At 37.2% G+C, this 18,407-nt stretch overlaps 1 protein-coding gene across 24 annotated transcripts in view; it reads right to left on the reverse strand.

Annotated features, from left to right (window-relative positions):
- Positions 1-18,407, reverse strand: part of KIAA1109 (KIAA1109 ortholog) — a 115,357-nt gene that overhangs the window by 6,695 nt on the left and 90,255 nt on the right. For 16 of the 24 annotated variants that reach the window (XM_030480749.1, XM_030480768.1, XM_030480755.1 and 13 more), the window contains 18 exons: positions 17,526-17,635; positions 15,969-16,059; positions 15,378-15,440; positions 13,463-13,707; positions 12,637-12,852; positions 12,308-12,488; positions 10,677-10,869; positions 8,333-8,494; positions 8,084-8,223; positions 6,543-6,747; positions 5,909-6,112; positions 5,615-5,794; positions 3,943-4,080; positions 3,319-3,579; positions 2,012-2,162; positions 1,577-1,734; positions 862-1,054; positions 453-670 (listed from right to left, as the gene is read on the reverse strand). In XM_030480749.1, coding sequence (XP_030336609.1) covers positions 453-670; positions 862-1,054; positions 1,577-1,734; positions 2,012-2,162; positions 3,319-3,579; positions 3,943-4,080; positions 5,615-5,794; positions 5,909-6,112; positions 6,543-6,747; positions 8,084-8,223; positions 8,333-8,494; positions 10,677-10,869; positions 12,308-12,488; positions 12,637-12,852; positions 13,463-13,707; positions 15,378-15,440; positions 15,969-16,059; positions 17,526-17,635 — 3,109 coding nt within the window. The remainder of the gene's footprint in view (positions 1-452; positions 671-861; positions 1,055-1,576; positions 1,735-2,011; positions 2,163-3,318; positions 3,580-3,942; positions 4,081-5,614; positions 5,795-5,908; positions 6,113-6,542; positions 6,748-8,083; positions 8,224-8,332; positions 8,495-10,676; positions 10,870-12,307; positions 12,489-12,636; positions 12,853-13,462; positions 13,708-15,377; positions 15,441-15,968; positions 16,060-17,525; positions 17,636-18,407) is intronic. The other 8 variants (XM_030480754.1, XM_030480751.1, XM_030480761.1 and 5 more) reach the window with 7 other exon arrangements.

The following is an 18,407-nucleotide window of genomic DNA, read 5'->3' on the forward strand; positions in this document are numbered from 1 at the left end:
AAAGAGAAAAGCTGCAGAAAAGATAGCTGCCATATTTATATTTTTAATAAAACATGGAATTATGAGTGATATTTTCTAATCTATTTCATGACACTGGTTCATCTTTGTGACCTAAGGTGGTTGTAGCTTACGAGTACCTGAATGAGCATACTTGGAAATCAGTGACTCATTGTGAACTGACAAATTACGGTTTCAGCTCATGATTAATAGAAAGTAAGAATAACATCACACTTCCACTGCTACTCAAATTAGAAATGTTTGGGGTTTGGTTTTTTTATGAAATAGACTTTGAAAACTTTCAACTCTATTGAAATAGTTTGAAACTGGCAAAAATGTACTGAAGAAGCTATTTCAAGTCAAATAGATACACTTGCGTGTACAAAGTTAATCACAGGGATTTTTGCAATTAAAACATACTACTTGGGAAGTATACTATTTTTTGTACCACTTACATTGCTCATGTGAGCTTCTCTCCAAGTTGTTGGCCATTGTCTTGGGAGGGAGATAAGGAACAGGTCCCCAGGTGGACAACGCTCGCTTGCTTGTATCAAACTGCTGAGTAAAGAACTCCTGGAGTTTCATTCCTATTTTTATTAGGTCTGGTGTAGTTGATCTTGAAATCATAACTTGGAAGATATCCCATTTCAAGTCCCCATGGACAAATATCTCACTAGATATTAAAACCAACAAGAGCATTAGCAGTTAATCTACTTCCTACTGACAATGAAAAATACCACAAATGAACCCTTTGTTTTCTAGCAGATGCTTACATGTTTGGTTAGCAATACTGGACAGAAGATATATAGGCAGAATCTGACCTTATCAAACATTATACATTTTAAACACATGAAGCAGTATTACCTTTTATCAGAGATGCTAGAGTCCAAAACATTGTACAGATTAATTTTCCATTCATCCTGTAGTTTCAGATCGGCATTACTGAAGATTCCCATTAGGATACTGGATCCCATATAGTCAACACGTGCTTCAGTAGAACCCATGGTAATTTGAATTTTATGACTAGGCTGTTGATTTGGGTGTTCAGAAATATGAGCTGAAATAGGACCAAAGCAGTACAGAAACACAGCATTAAAACAGAAGAAGAAACCAGTTTTTCCAGCGATATCACCCTTATCCATCCACATGATACCGAGGGACTGAGAAAGCACTGGCTTTTTCCAGATGCATGGCGGCAGTCATGGCTCTGGTGTAGTGCCAGAACACCAAGCTCTTTCCAAAGCCAGGTTTGCATTTCCCGGACCATAAACACTTGTAAAATCCTAGGAGCAGCTGAAATGCTATAAAATCTTTCAGTTGCCATTTGTCCAGACAGCTGAAGGGAGCCGGAGGGTTGCACAACCAGTGGAATTTTAGAGCAACCATGAGACTGAATCAGCCCCTGATCAGAAGGCCACCCCTTCAATTCAAGGTGTGTTAAATACTCAGAATGCACAAGTAGAAATCCAAAGGTTTTATATACTAGCAGGTTCACAAAGCGAGGTACTATGTATTTTCTTTAGTTTTTCACATTTATTGTCTGGCGCATATGTTAATACCAGGCAGCTTTCCAACTTACCCACCATGTCCAGGGTGTTAACATCTATGGTACCTCCAACAACTCCTCCTCTGGAGTCCAGCTGTGATCTTCCCAAGCCAACAGACATGCTAATTTCTCGATCTCTGCTACTACCCACAGAGAGACGACCCTGGCTTTTCAAACCACTGGTGGTCCACCTGGAATAGAGATGAAAACAGACGACAATTTTCCAGGCTGTCAAAACAGAAATTAAAAATTATATACTAGAAAAGGGTAAATAACATGGTATAGGCATATGTAACTCCAGGATTAAGCATCTACCAGTATTCATGAGGGGCTTCACAGTTCAAAACTGAGAAAGTTAGATTGTAAAACTAACAGACAACAGGCTGTTAACAGTCTGTGGGGAAACCCACCACCCCCCACCACACACCCCCGGCTGTTAAAACATGCTTGATCTTGTTTTATACTTACGTAGTATTGCCCATTACATTGCTCATATTCATTTGAACATTTAATTGTTTTAGGTTCATAGCAAATACAACCAGTGTTTCCCATGGTGTTCCTTGCTGGCTTCCAGCTTTATTTGACTTATTAAACGGAGTTGATGTTTTTGAGAGAGTATCTAAACAAAAAAGTAGATAAAAATTTTAATTATTCCACACACTAGGAAAAACTGGCAGAATATATCAATTGTACATATTACAAAAGGACAGACTAACACCATATTTAAGGAGCTCCACAAAATTACTAGAGAGGATAAGTGAGAACTAGAGGATTTGTAGTACGCATTGCTTTAATTGTCATAGAAACTGGCTCCTTTTACACATTTATTTTAACTAGTATCTTTAATACCTTTAAGAGAAATGATTTTTCATTTCCAGTCAGTCATGCAAGAGCATATTTTAAATTACTTAGCTGCTTAAAAGTACTAGTGCATTCAGAAAGTGAATTATTAGTATTTGAATATTCAGGTAGCAGTTATTTGCACAAGTGCCAAGTCAGAATTTCCAAAGTATTAGGGTTTTCCTTGCTCTTTTCACAAAAATCCTGTCAATACTCTTATAAGCCTGTGCAAAATTACATTTCCTATCAGTGATGCCACTCTACCAGCCATAAGTCCTTTTCCAACTATGTTTTCCCCTAAAAACTGTTCATATGGAACATCTTGCTTGCATTCTAAATAGACAAAATACCCGTCCTTTTTTCCTAGACTAAAATAAGCTTCATACTTCTAAATCTGCTGTCTATATCTAATGCCGTAAGTCTTCCACACAGCCAGTGCTTCACTGCTCTAAGATACAATACAGTAACATTTGTAGTAAAAGAAAGTAAAAGTTTCTTTATTTCTTATACGGAGACTACACTTATTTAGACCTCTTAGTATGAGCACAAAGTCTCAGATGAAACCAAGTAACTGACCTCACTTGTGAACTGTGATATTGACCCTCTGCTAAGAGGGTGGTAATTGCTTGGATGAGGATAGAGAGCCAAGAAGATGATAATGCAGTCAAATTTAGATGAGTTCTCCAGCTTATTCCAGCTAAACAACTCCCACTCTAATAAAAGAAATTGCAATTTTACAGGAAGCATGCTAACAAACTACACTTTGATTCATCCATTTCAGCCATTTTCCTTTCTTTAAGGCATTGACTCTCCACTCCCAGGCACAGTGGAAAAGAATATTTTATGGTTTCTTTCTACAAAGCAGTAATGACATAGTTTTTTCATACAACTGACGGAAATACTTTAAAAACCTAAAGAAATCATTGCTGACTAACCTCTCTGAGGCACTGAAGAGTCAGACACGCTCCTGGATCTTGTTACAGCTGGAGACTTTAAGCTATGAGATGCTGTCCCAGGTGACATACTGCTGTTTGCGTTATGTTCATTAAAAACATTAGGTGACTGTGCCATGTGTGTAAATGAAGCAGATTGGCAGGGCTGCTCCCACGTTCTACAGTATGCTTTTCTTGATGATTCAGGAGAAAGATGCTGGCTTACCCCTTCAATCGAATCCGGTGTTCCAGGACCCGATGCTACTAGAAAAAAAAGCAGCACATGAAAGGCAGAGAAACTATTTCATTTCTGTTTAACAATAGTCTCCCATATACTAAGAAACATTCAGTGTCAAAATACACTTCATTTATGATAACTGAAGGTTTTCTATTATATTAATTAATATAAGCTCTTTGATTAATTCAATAACCTATGTCAGAAATTTTCTATTTCTTCTTTCTAAGAGTTTTTTATTAAGCTTATTAGAGTGACTGCATGTGGAGTAAATTACAACACATTTCTATGTAGTCACATATGTAATAATACACAAGTAATACATGTTTATAAAATTCCTAATATAATCCCTTGTACAAAGAGGGTTTTCATGATAAGAAGCAGTATCTTACCTGGCAAGTTTATTGTTTGATCACCCAGGAAAAGCCGTCTAGCAATGCTTCTCCTGTACCAAGCCCTTGGAAAGGCCAGAATCTCACTGAGTCGGCGCATATCGTATTTAAAAGAGGCAGATCCTATATCACAGACAGCTGAAAAAGAAAGCATAGACACACAACTGTAAACTTTCAGTAGTAATAGGTTTTGGTAACCAATTGTAATTAATAGGTATTCAATATAGTCATCAAATACTTCTTTACACCTAGCAGTACAGCCTTTGCTGTAATGATGTCCTGGGTTCAGCACTTAAACCACGACAAATGAAAAAATAGGTTTTTTGAGATGTTGCCATTTGTCCAAATCCAGCATTAGATACAAACACACTTCATAAAGGCAAGATGGAACCTACGAATATAACTGGATCCTACTTGTGTCGTATGTACCTCAGATTCCTCATCTGAGGGCTTTAATAGCAGATTAATCACAACCATTCTGCTCTTTGCCCAGTAAGTCAGGATCCCCTGTGCAACAGGGTAAAATAAATAAATAATACATCTTTAAACCCCACTTTCACTTCAATGTTCCTTGAGTATTCAGGAATCCAGCTCTCACCGTAGCTTCACAGGCACCAGGTGGCAAAGTGGTGAAATTTGACAGTTAGTAACTCAACAGAGTTATATTACCAAATCAAAAGAAACGTGACCAGCAGGTCAAAGGAGGTGATCCTGCCCCTCTACTCTGCTCTCGTGAGACCTCACTTGGAGTACTGTGTACAGTTCTCGTGTCCTCAACATAAAAAGGACATGGAGCTGTTGGAGCGAGTCCAGAGGAGGGCCACGAGGATGATAAGAGGGCTGGAGCACCTCCCGTATGAAGACAGGCTGAGAGAGTTGGGGCTGTTCAGCCTGGAGAAGAGAAGGCTGCTTGGAGACCTCAGAGCAGCTTCCAGTATCTGAAGGGGGTCTACAAGGATGCTGGGGAGGGACTCTTCATTAGGGACTGTAGTGGTAGGACAAGGGGTAATGGGTTCAAACTTAAACAGGGGAAGTTTAGACTAGATATAAGGAAGAAGTTCTTTACAGTGAGGGTGGTGAAGCACTGGAATGGGTTGCCCAGGGAGGTTGTGGATGCTCCATCCCTGGCGGTGTTCAAGGCCAGGCTGGACAGAGCCTTGAGCCACGTGGTTTAGGGCAAGGTGTCCCTGCCCATGGCAGGGGGGTTGGAACTAGATGATCTTAAGGTCCTTTCCAACCCTTACGATTCTATGATTCTATGATTCTAAATTACAGAACTATATTACCAAATTAGACATGCAGCAGTGCAGCCAGAATGAAGATAGCAACACACAGCAAATATCAGAATTAAAAAAAAAAAAAAAAAAAAAGATAATTAAGAATACTTAAGTAGCTTGTGATCTAGGAGATTCAGCTGTCTGAGCAAGCCCATTTAGTTACATTAAATGAATCAGGAGGCTAAAAAGGTGCATCTGCCAATAGGTACTCCAGGTACCATTAAACTTTAACTTATCAATCTCTACTTCACTCAAAGAGCAAACATTTTACAACATGCTCCTATTAGACAGTTCCCATGTAACATCTACAAAAGCTGCTGAGAATAAAGTCTATTACTGGAACAGCAGTTCTCTATTAGGTAAATAGATGGGATTAAAATGAAACAAGCATTTACCAGATATGTTTATCAACGTAGTATCTATCTTGCTGGTAGCCTTGCTTGCAGACTGACTCTCAAAAAAGGAAGAACCTCCTGAACGCCTTATTCGTGACAGGCTGACTTTCACAAACTCAAGATTAATGCTCAAAGAATCCTTCCGGCCAGTGACCGAAGTTGGCTCCTCATCCACATTACCTAGAAATAGAAAGGCAAAAGCTTAATCTTCTGTGACCTTTTCAAATCTTCAGTTCAGAAAATCATGCCAAACTTGAACAGTGTTCATCTAAGCAAACAAAAACTTGTCTGTACCTAAGGCTCCTGATCCAGGGGTTAGAACAGTAACAGCAGATTTTTGTTTTCCAGCTCCGTATGGATGGAACACGTAGAGGGAGAAGTCAGACATGCAGGCAGTAAAGCTCAGGCCTGAAGAGCTGCTACTAGAAGTAGTCAAGTCTGACTGACTGCTGCTGTGCCGTGTTCTGCCAAGAGGGCTGCCTAGGCCAGGTGAGGAACCTGAAGTCAAATTTTTTTTGGCAAAAGTTAGTTTTAGTACAAAACCATTTTCAAATATGAAATAATACTGACTGTTGACAGCAATACTAAACAGACCAAATGCACATCAAATTATGCCCTTTGCATAATTTGCAGCAATGTAGCTTAAACATTCTATGTGTTGATGCTAACCTTTTGTACGAGATAACTGCTTATAAGAGTTATAAGAGACAACTGCTTAACCAGTGTAAGAAAAACTCCAATGTACTGCATCTGTGCCAGCTTTTACAGGAAACTAATAAATGAAGAAATCCCACTGAACTCCCTAATACATAAAAGCCTAGCCTTAAGGTGTGTAAAAGCTTATCTTCTGCTCTAATTTTAGACAACAGAACATTATATTTATTTATGCTACAAGCTGTATATAGTATACACATTCATATATACATATTACCTGGTGCTCCAGATTTATTAACTGAATTCTTTGAGCCACTCTGTGAAGTACTGACACCAACTGACACATTTTCTGATGGGTATGTTGTGCCTAATGTTTCCAGTTCTCCTCGGTTTGAAGAGAAAACAAGATCCAGGGAAGGCAATTTCAGCATGCATTCAACTCTTGATACGGGCAAGCAACTGAACTTGATTTGAGAGGGCTGGAAGACAGAAAGAAAATAAAGCATTCAGTAAACAAACAGGAAAGGCTAAAACCATCCCAAATTCGGCTTATAAAGTACTATGCATTTAAATCTAAACAAATTACAGCCTTTTCAGACTGGTTTTAGAATTACTAAGATAACTGTATGCAAGTTGATATAGATACATTGATTGCAGGCAATCCCTCCAACACCAGGGCTATTATCTGGACCAGTTTTTGGAAAACTTAGACTGGCAAGTCTAAGTTTTGATACGGGCAAGCAACTGAACTTGATTTGAGAGGGCTGGAAGACAGAAAGAAAATAAAGCATTCAGTAAACAAACAGGAAAGGCTAAAACCATCCCAAATTCGGCTTATAAAGTACTATGCATTTAAATCTAAACAAATTACAGCCTTTTCAGACTGGTTTTAGAATTACTAAGATAACTGTATGCAAGTTGATATAGATACATTGATTGCAGGCAATCCCTCCAACACCAGGGCTATTATCTGGACCAGTTTTTGGAAAACTTAGACACAAGAAGCCTGGATGCAGCAGAAGACATGTATATCCCCCTTTCTTCTTCCCCCCAAAGTCAGTTCATAGCTCATCTCATGCAAGAACTATGCAGAATCATTTGAGCTGATGCTGAAAGCCTCAGCTCCCCTCAATACATTCTTGGCCAGATGAGTTTGCAAGTAAAAGCTGAGAGAGGCTACAGATTGTTGTGATTAATTTTCATAGGCATTTAAAAAAACCCCAGCATCTGTTAGAATATGTTGTTCAATTTGGGAACATAACCAAATTTATACCAAGCAAAAAAGTTGTTTCAGCCAACGTTAAGATCAAGCTCCAGTGCTCTGAATAACTCTGTGGTAGCACTTTTCTCTCTTAACACATATAAGAAACCCAGACACATCAAATATTAAGCAGTATGAGTAATGCCTTGTAGAAGATAACTGTACATTTCTACATTTTCCATATAAACTGAGAAAATCTTTAATTACTATTTTTGTTTTGTAATGGTACCTATAAGCACTGGATAAAAATACTAGTTATGGAAGATACTTTCACAAGAAGTCCAGAAAATACGGGGAAGAAGTAATGATTAAAAATGCTCAGAACTTTTGTGACTTCTCAAAGTTGCTCATTTCTCTGGTCTTCTTGGGACTAAAATATGTCAGAACGTCTGCTGAAATAAGTCCTACTTTATCATCACACTAGACATCAGTATCTCAGAAAGGACACTTGAAATATTTTTTATTTTTTTAAAAAGCAAACTTAGAAACATGGATTGTCTAAAGACTGTGACTGTTACTTACTATACTGAATGCTGAGTTGAAACATCACTCACCTGAACTCGTACATAAACCACCACATCTACAGGGAAGGATGAATATGCTGATGTCGAGGATGATACTAATGATGTTGTGGACTCCTCTAAGGGATCTTGCATATCGAATTGTCCCATATCTTCATCCTGTGAACTAACAGCTTTTAACAAGTACAAGAGCTCATTAGAAAGTGGAATTTAAATGGAAGAGCAGCCTAATATCACCAGAAGAGAAGAAAAAGAGTACTAGAGTACAAATACGCAACTTACCCGTGTAATTCCTTTCAATGGGTGTAATTGGAATGGTTTCAAGAGCTTTTTCTAGAAAGTCCAGTAAGCATGGGCTAATCACCATTTCCTCTGGCAATGACTGGAGTGCAACCCACGCATATAGTTTAGCAGTTTTCACTCCACCACTTCCTTTCCCTTTGGCTGCAACATTTAAAAGATAAATTTGTCTTATGTAATACCACTCAACTGTAAATGAAACATTAGAAGATACTTCATAACTAACAGCTGTTTTCTCTAATTCCCTGTATCTTCATCTGAAAAGACATAAATCAGATCAGTTAGAAAAAAATTAAGCCCTAAGTTCCCATTCAAAAAAAAGAAGCGCAAACCCAACTGTTAGGCTGTCAGGCTTGATTGTAATTCCATTGCCCATGTTCTTGACCAGGAAGTCTTACGTCATTATTACCAATTTGCTTTTTAAAAAATAGCACCAAAATCAGACACACAGTTCTTCTCCAAATACACAATGCAAAGTAACCACAGTGACTGGAACTGAACGTGGAATTAGGAAAAACAGATACATGAGCCTCGGCAGAATGTAAGTTTAAACTGAGAAAATGCGCCTGAAAATTAAAACTGTAAATGACAAGTCCTACTGTATTCATGCAAAGAATAACTGCATTTTTTAAAGCCTGGAGCCAGAATATAAACTAATAAAAAGATTGTTGTCTTCTAAATCTGTGGAAGAGGCCAGCACTTGGATCCACACTCACCAAAATATAAATATGCACAGAAGGTATTAGTAGCAGCTCAATTACTGTCTCTATGAAACACAGCTTTAAAATGAATAGAAATAAATGAAGATACTGATTTTAAATTCTCCAAGAAAAATATAAACATTAACTCAATGACTAAAATGGAGCTTAAAAATCCTTTTATTTGCTAAAAAAGCCCCTAAGCACTCAATTTTCAGGCTATGCAATGCAAGCTATTCTGTCTAGTGCCTCTGACTAGATTGTCCTATCTTGCTCTTGCTGGAGACCAAAGAGAACAAGACAAGGTGGTTTCCATTCCAGACGAAAAGTAATATTTAAAAAGTAATAAAAATATCAATAAGTGTGTTTCAAAACAATTAAGAACTAATAAATATTTATAAAAATACAGTGCATAAAGAAATACGGTAATTGGAATCACTAGTTTTGGGAGACATTTTATATCCTCATACAAGTGCAATTTCTGTAAGCCCCCCCTGCCACACGTAGAGCCAACAGACATTAAAACATGACTCAGTAACCGGACATGACATGGTAAAAATTCAAAGGCAAAGATTAGAAAGAGGACAGGAAAATACAGAACAAAATTGAAGTAGTATAAACCAAGACTATGCAACATTCAGTAATCATAAAGAGAATGAACATTTAAAGGAGTAAGAGCTTATGGTTCAACAGCATGGATAATTTAGAAAGGTGTCCCCATTTCACTCTTCTCTCCCAGCATCTCCACTGGTTTTATTAAAAAAAAGAAACAACCAAACAACAAAACCCAAAAAACAAGAACAAAAACCCCAAACAACCCCTACAATGTTTTTCAGTTATTAATTTACTGGCTTATCAAATTTTGACAAAATTTTTGCTTGTTTTTAAAGTGATACTCAAATGCCGAAGGAGGGAAGAGTGGACGTCTCAGAAGTTGGAGGTGCAATCTACATACCTCTAGATCTGACATGATGCAACAATGGACTCCTGCTTGAAAACAGGAATCGTTTGAGATAAACCAAAACTTTCAGTATTGGAACTCATGTTACTGCAAAGCATGGTTATTTAAGGGCTTGCAACAGCTGAGGACACTAGTCTGGTATTTTGATTAATACAAATACACCTAAACAGCTGCCTCAGTATTTCAAGAAATAACCCAGTTCCAGAAAGCAATAATTTATGCATTACTTGTGCAGTAGAAGGCACTTAGAAGCTGAAAGTCTTCTTTGAATAATGTATGGGAGGAAGGATTCATCTGAATTTATTCTTCCTAATCCAAGGGAAAAAAAATAGTCAGCGCTCGCTTTTTATACAGATACTTAAACTTTGCTTTCCAGTATTAAGCGTTATTTTGTTTGATGAAAACATGGAGAAGGCCATGACAGCCCATCACTGGGACATGGTGACTATAACAGAAATATTACTGTGTCTGCTTTGGCAAGTGATTTCTAAAAATGCAGCTTTATCAACTGCATTCATGCTTCTGGGATCGGGTTTCTACAGCCAAAGTTAAGACTTGATAAATACAGTGCTTCAGGTAATGCACAGACAGATCTAAAGGCAGTAGATTACACGAAGGAAGATATATACATCCATGGTAGTTTTAGAAGGTTATTGTCTATAAGTACCTGATGGGATGGGTGGGGGTTGGGGAGGAAGTAAGGTGTTAGTCTTGCTGTGGATAGTGCTAGATAAAGGAGGAGATGTGGCAGTATCTTTCATACCATACAGCTTGGACTCTTTGGAAAGGGTTCTTGGCAAAGAGGATCCTCGAGAAGTATTTGGCGATTCAGCCTTTAAAGTCTTGGAGTTGTAGTGCAACTGGAAAGCAAAGAAAGATCAATTTATTTCATAAAAGTAGCTCAATTTCTACATAGCGGTTTGCTGTCGCTCCTTCCCTTCAAAAAAAAAACCCCAAAAAAAAACTTCTTTTCCACTATTTACAAAAATACTACTTTAAGATACGTTATATTCCAGTTCACGTTCTACAGATAAAGCTGCTGCACATAAAGGATCTGACACCTTTGTACAAAAATAAAATCCATAAACAATACACGAAATATCAAGGAAACACAGAGAAACAGAGGAATGAACTAGTTAGGAACAATGACTAAAGCTTGTTTCTTCACTCTGTTACATCGTAGACATCCTGTGCTGCCAACTATTTGTTCCTGCCTGCATAGCTTGCTTTCTGCCTTACTCCACAGTGAAACTACTCCTCTACTAAACACTGGCATCCAGAGAGTTGCATTAAAAAATAAATAAATAAATCAAAGAGTTCACACATTCTGTATGTGCATAATACACTGGCAATGAACATACAGAACATAAAAGCTGTAGAGAATGTTTAGTTATTCCTAAATTTGACTGAAGGCAATGGCAGGACCCGAGGCATAACTGTTATCCCTGAAGATGGCCTGAAATACTGCAAAATGGACACACATAACCCTTGCACATCGAAAGGCTAGATAATCCAGACTGTTGTTTCAAGTGACGAGCATTTGATTTATGGTGTCGCCTCAAGTGAATTCCTTGAAGTGTGTATGCAGCACTAACTTATTTCCCCCTGTTCTTACTCCATAGGATTCCAAATCACAAAATACAAGATCATTTCTGCTAAGACCCTTTCTTACTAGGATATAGAAACAACTATAGAAAAAAAGAAAAAAAAAAAAAAAGAGGATTGTACAGTCTGACAGTGTTTGAGAGAACAGCATCCTGAAAGAATAGTTTTTATACTATGACTGCTGTAAAAAGCAACACAGAAGACACAGTAAGAGAGATTCATGTATTAGTGGGCCAACTGCTAAGCTGCCCTTCCCCTGAATTATCAACAGTGAATGGATCCTCCTTTGTTTAAAACGGGCATACAATATAAATTACCTGTCCGAGGAGAAAATAACCAAACCAAATGTCTAATTTTAGACACCCAAATATTAATGGAACTGATTTCATTATCTAGTATCACATACAGTGTTTATTACGGAGCATCATTTGACATGGTTCTATTTTTGATGGTACATATAAGATTTTGGGGTTTTTCGCCCTTAAGGAAACGAGAGTAAAAGCATCTATCAGTTTTCAATGCAGTATTACATTATTCCTATTTCAGCAGCATCTACATAACTGAAAAAGATTTTGCCAGTGTGCTCTGTATACATGAACCTGTACATACTGTAACAGTGTATTTACTTTGAAGTCATATTTGAGCACGGAGAAAGAGCGAGTGCTTCCCTGCTAAGTTGTATACTCCTTTTACCTTTACATCCACCCCAGGAATGTAAAACACTGTTGTTTCCACATCACTAGATTTTGTCTGTAGAGATGATGGCACTTTCTTGCCAGCAAGTAAGTGAGTAGTAGATGCATAATTAGTTTGAAATTTCTTCTTTTTTGTAGGAGACTCTTGATCCAAACTTCTGGAACTCCGATCATAGCTCCTAAAATATATAGACTGCATGTTATTAAAGCAAGCTTAACACTCATTAGTATTAGTATTAATAAGAGTAGTATTAGTAAGAGTATATTTTCCAGTGTTAAAAAAAACTAGAGATGTCTAAAACAAATTTGTAGTATCAACTACATTACCTTCGTAAACTTATGTCATCATGTTCTTGCTGAAGCATTGTAGGGTGCAGCACGCATTTTCCACAATCAATTTCAACCCTGATATCAAGTTCAAAGTCAATATTTCTCTCTGTGGTTGTACCAGTCATACTTCTGTTGGTAGGTGTTGTTGGCCAGCGCTCAGTGAACAGTTGGTGGACAGCAGCGAAGCCTGTTGCTTTCTTGCGAGACGTACTCCTGCACAGGCACAGTTGTGGATTAGGCATTAGCATGAGATTTACCTGAACAGATGGGAGGAGGCATTCTTAGACTACGTCCACTCTTTTAAGAACTTTTCTGAAAAGGGCCTTATCTGATACACAGCAATACTGTTATCCATCTTCCATTCACACATTTCTAAGTATCCTTTCTTAGTAGAGGGTACTACAAAGAACTAAGCCTTTTTTAAATTCTGAGTCACAAAAAGGAACAAAAAGATATATAATAATTTCCATATTTGTAAATATTTACATTATTACATGTACTTTGGGAGGTATAATCACTGAAAGTTTGCTGTATTTGACAAATCTGTCATTTGGTCCCTCTAAAACCTGCCCCATGCCTCAAAAAGCTCACTTTCCAAGTCTTTTATTCTGTTCCAAGCCCTGAAATTTCTCACAGTTGCATCCTTTTCAGATCAGAATTGCTCCTCACAGTCACCTCTGCTGAACACAACTTCCCCTGTTTCCCACATAGACACTTCAGGCAAAATTCAATCCTCCATCAATAACGGATTTTGTAACTTTCAAGTCAATATTTCAAGTGAATTTTCTTAATTTCTGTGCTCTTCCTTAGGACCATCACTTACGGTGGTTTCCTATAAAAATACGTCCTCTCTCTCTCATGGTCATCCTCCTTCTCAGAGTCCTCACTGCTTGATGATAAGCTGTCATCCCGGCGTCCTTCTTCAGGCTGGAAGGGAATGCCGGGTGAGAAGACAACTGGAGTTTTGGGTGAACCAAATACTGAGCATGAGCCTTCACTAGTAGATGAGTAACGGGAGGGACCATCAATAGTTACAGACAAAAGGTCCATTTCTGTCTCCTCTGGAAACTGATTGTAAAAAGACAAAAAGATATTAAATTTCCACAGATATCATCTCCATCAAGAATGCGTTAGATAGCTCTGGAAATAAAAAAGCAAGAGTGCTATGAGAAACTCTCACTCCCAAGTTCCTCATAATACAGAGACTGCAGGTGTAGAAATTGCAAGACAGATTATGAAAAAGAAAGAAGTTAAAGCTTGGTGGGGAGACATTTGCCATTGCCTAGTGATTGAGCTCAATCTGATAGCTAAATACGTATCATGCTCTGACCAATTCTCATAATCAGAAGGAATGGAAACATTTCATTTCAATTTTAAAAATATTTGGAAAGCAAAGAACTGAAGAAAGCAAAAATCATCATGAATCTCGTAGAGGGGTGAGGCACCCAGGAGTATTAGTGAGGTGTGCATGCAGGATGCTAACGCAGAATGTATGGCACCAGTTTGCAGTTCTGGGCTGCGCTCTCGGGCACAAGTGCTTTAACACAAAACAAACTTCAGGCCAAATTTCCAAAAAGGGCCTCCTGTTTCTCACGTAAAGCACACCGTGAGCACCACACAAGCAAGTTTTGAACATTAACTTCTTAAAATGCCTGTGAAAAATATCTAGAAGAGCTAGTTTAACACCAGCACTACATATGCAGTGTTACTATAGAGCTACACAGCTGTCTGCAAATTCAAATTAGAGTGCTGCTGAAGAACTGACAATATAATGTCAGTAAGAGATATTTTTTTTTAAATATTCAACATTTGATACCTCTAATTATTTGATATGATTTTGCTGTGCTAACAAAAATTAAGCTAACCAGGCTTATATGTAACAACAACAACAAAAGGTAGGATAGCTTTTAAACGTGAAAATATTTAAGTGTGCAAAGCACATTTCTATGTTTCATTTCCATCTCTCTCTCTGAAATAGCAATTTATTTCCTGGGAGCGTGAGGTGAGTTGGAAGGGGGAAAAAGTATGTTACTATCTCTTCAGGTTTTTTTTTCGTTTGTTCATTTGTTGGGTTTTTTGTTTTGTTTTATTGGTTTGTTTGGGGTTTTTTTGGTTTGTGGGGTTTTTTGGTTTGTTTGGGGTTTTTTTTAAGGAAAATAAATTTTACTATTTTCGCTAAACGTGTTCTTTAAAACATTTTAAAAACTCTACCATTTGTTCTCTGGGTATTAAGTTTTTACACATTCCCTACTCACTATTATTTGAAAATAGCTTACTCTGCATTAAGTATAAGAATTCCAACAGCAATTGAAGTGTGAGAAGATGTCTTCCTACCTAGCACTTATTTTGTACTGGTTTTGATGCCTGCAATCTTGGAACACAATGTAAACAGATGAAGGCACACATACTAAAATCCTCTTGTAAAGCACATTTCAAGGCCAGACTTACATCACTTTACATCACGGTTAATCAGGCTTCATAAATATACAAACAAAAATTGCAATAATTCATTTTACAAAAACTAGCAAGTTTTAGGCCTACATAAGGATGTAGAAACACTCTGGAAAGCTCATCACAATCATGTTCGGCTTATTTTACATATTTAAATTTAAATATTTTCATATTTTATATACATTCTGTTTAGCTGCATGCGAAAGAGATGAAACATTGAAAAGCAACTCCCTATGAGATAAATTAGTTCTCTGGCAAAGAATACTTGGTTGTTTTCTCAGAAATACCTGAAAATACCCTTCTCCTGGACAGCCGGATTGTTGTGCAATCCCCAAAGCTGTTTTATTCAACTTAATTAGAAATTAAAAAAAGATATAAATTAAAACAACAGTAATCTCAGCCATGCAAAACCAACATAATACGAACATTTTCAAACATAGTGACCAAGTCAATGATTCAACAATCCATTTCAAACATACAGAAAGATACACCTGTAAGGTTACAGCAAACTAATACCTATTTCCAAAACTCTAAATACATTCAAACACAAAAAACACTAGGCGATTTTTTGCACACTTCTGTTAAAAATTCCAAAACAACTGCGTTACTACTGTCAGCCTATTTAAAAAAAATTAAAAAATCAAGTATTTTCTCCAATGATTCATTTCATTTCTGTGTTAAGAAACCAAAACACATCTGTCTTCTATCAAATCAAATCTATCTTCCAAAACCTATCCATGATTTGAGGCCCACACTAACAGAAACAGACACATGAAAACATACAAGCAACTCAGATGTGCCTAGGTATACCTATTTCATGAACTTGTGACCAAGTGGCACAGGAAATATAATTATATGGCATATAAAGTAATTCTTACAGAATCCTGTATGTTGAAAGTTACTCTTGGCCCGGGAGATGCAGCATCTACACGGATATCCGGGAGGTCTTCACTGTCTCCTAGTCGAGAGCTATAAGCAAGAGGAAAACAGAATAGCTTGTTAAGTTTTACTACTGGATTTACATTCATGCAAATGTGTAACTACACAAATATAAGGTAATAAAAAAATACAGTCAGTACTTAAAATTTTGTTGCGGAAAAAAGTATAAAATCATGATTTAAGAGCTTAAGGTATATGAAAAGGACAAAGGAAAGGAGACAAGGACAGAAAAGGAGGCTAAACATTGTTTGGCCAGTAGTCTATCTCCAGCCAATCTCCGCTTATTTCTTTATGCAAGTTTTTCAATCCTGAGCCAACATGCAAAAATTACAGAAAAGTAAGATATATGTGATCTACCACATGGGACATAAAGCAGGTTGGCAGATTATGCATTCTGTGATGCAACTGAAAGTAATTATTTGACCTCATAGTGTATACATACCACTTCCCATTCACAACCAAAGTACTCACTAAGTTTTTCAGAACTTAGTGTTTCTTATAAAGCAACAGAAAAGCCCCAGCATCTTTTCCATACAATTTCTGTTTCTCTTCAGAAAACTTTGTGAAAAGGTAAAATGAAAGCGGTTTTCATCTGACAGATCTTGAACAAGAACCTTCATGCCTTCAACACTTGCTCTGCTTTAATTATCAAGAATGCTAATTAATTCAGAAGATAGATTCCTTTTCAAGGGCACATTAGAGTGCTTATAAAGCTGGTTTTATTCTGGAATATCTGTTGTCTGATATTTTCACAGTAAATTTCTATTGAGATTTTCTTCTCTCAGAAAAAAAAAAAAAAAAAAAAAAAGAGTCCAAAGAATTCTAACACTCCTCTCAACCTTTTTAATTATTTTATATTTAATACATAATAATGCAGCACTTTTTTAATTCAAAATTTAAATGCTTCAGCTAGATCTGCAGGAGCTTCAGCTAGATTTGCAGGAGCAATAGGAGCAACATATTCTAAAACCATAGCAAACACTTTACTAGGAGGCATCACTATACAACTACAGCAGTTTGCTCAGCAGCCATGATGAAACAAAAGCAATACACATTATGAAGAGATTAAAAGAAAATTATTATTCACCAAAAAAAAAAAAAAAGGCATCTCCCTTTCTTCTTCTCATTACAACAGCCCTTTAAAGCATGTGATTGCAAATCAAGTGTAGGAATTGAAATGGTCACACTATGCCAGTTTTCCTTTTTTTTACGGTACTTCAGTATGTCTTGAAAGCAGGATTCTGTAGAAAACCCTAAGGTGATGCAGAGTGGAAAGTTCTCATTTGACAAACTAAGTCTGTTGAAAAATAAGTTTCAAAAAAGGTGAAAAGTTGCTTTTTAGAACATGTCTGTCTTCCAAAGTTACCTCCTCTTATCTAGTTCCACCACAAATAGCCGTGCCTATAGTGAAAGGACTTTTACAGCCAAATTCTAATGCTTCCTCTGTTACATAGGCTATTGTTGCTATCACAGATCTCAAATTCCCAGAAGCTTACCTTGTTCTGTCCATTCTCTTCAGAGGTGGTCTTCCTGATGCTGAAATACTCTTAGATCGGCTATAGCTGGGTTTGTAGCTGAGACCCCATTTGTCTTTCAAGGAGGCAGCCTAAAACAAAAATAATATTTAACTGCAACAACTGAGAACATAGGGGAAGAACATAGGGCAAGCTAAAATACTACTTTACTTAGGTGTGCTAGTAAAGTAAAAAGAATTTTTTTTTAAATGCATCTCTTTTCACGTGTGCCAGCATCTTCATGTTGCTTCTGGATACATGTTCAGTTTTCATACTTGCTGAAGTTGGTAACATCCCGTTGCCAGGAGAAATGTATATCCAAAGCTAATAGTCTGACCGCTTCAACAGACATCCTTCTTAGTTACCACTACAGTAACAGAAGAACATGAGCTAAAATGAGAGCACCTGAGAAAGAGCTGCAAAGAGATTACTACTTCAAAGATCTTTTCTTATTACTGAAGCTTCATACTTGGAGCTCATGTACTATGACACACTGAAAATCATGTTTTGCCACGTTTGTTATCAGGGTCTGGGAAAACAGCCACACGTTTGTGGATTACCAGCAATACTGCTTGGGTTTTGTCCAGTTTCTTCTAGTGTCTATACCTGGTAGCTTGATCTTATTTTTATACCACGCAATTCAGCAAATGTACCATATGTTTATATATAGAACATGCTTATAGAAAGCACACATGCCAGGTGGAACAATAACAGGTATCTATCATTTGCCCAAGCAGTTAACATGCTTGCCTCTGCATCTGCATTCCTCAGTCCAATAAGGAATAATTTTAAAATCTGCTGAAAGAGTAAATGACATTTTCAAAACCACTTTTTTTTGCTATTTCTTGTGAGTGTGCAAATAAA

The sequence above is a fragment of the Strigops habroptila genome, chromosome 3 (assembly GCF_004027225.2).
Source record: "Strigops habroptila isolate Jane chromosome 3, bStrHab1.2.pri, whole genome shotgun sequence".
Classification (NCBI taxonomy): Eukaryota; Metazoa; Chordata; class Aves; order Psittaciformes; family Psittacidae; genus Strigops; species Strigops habroptila.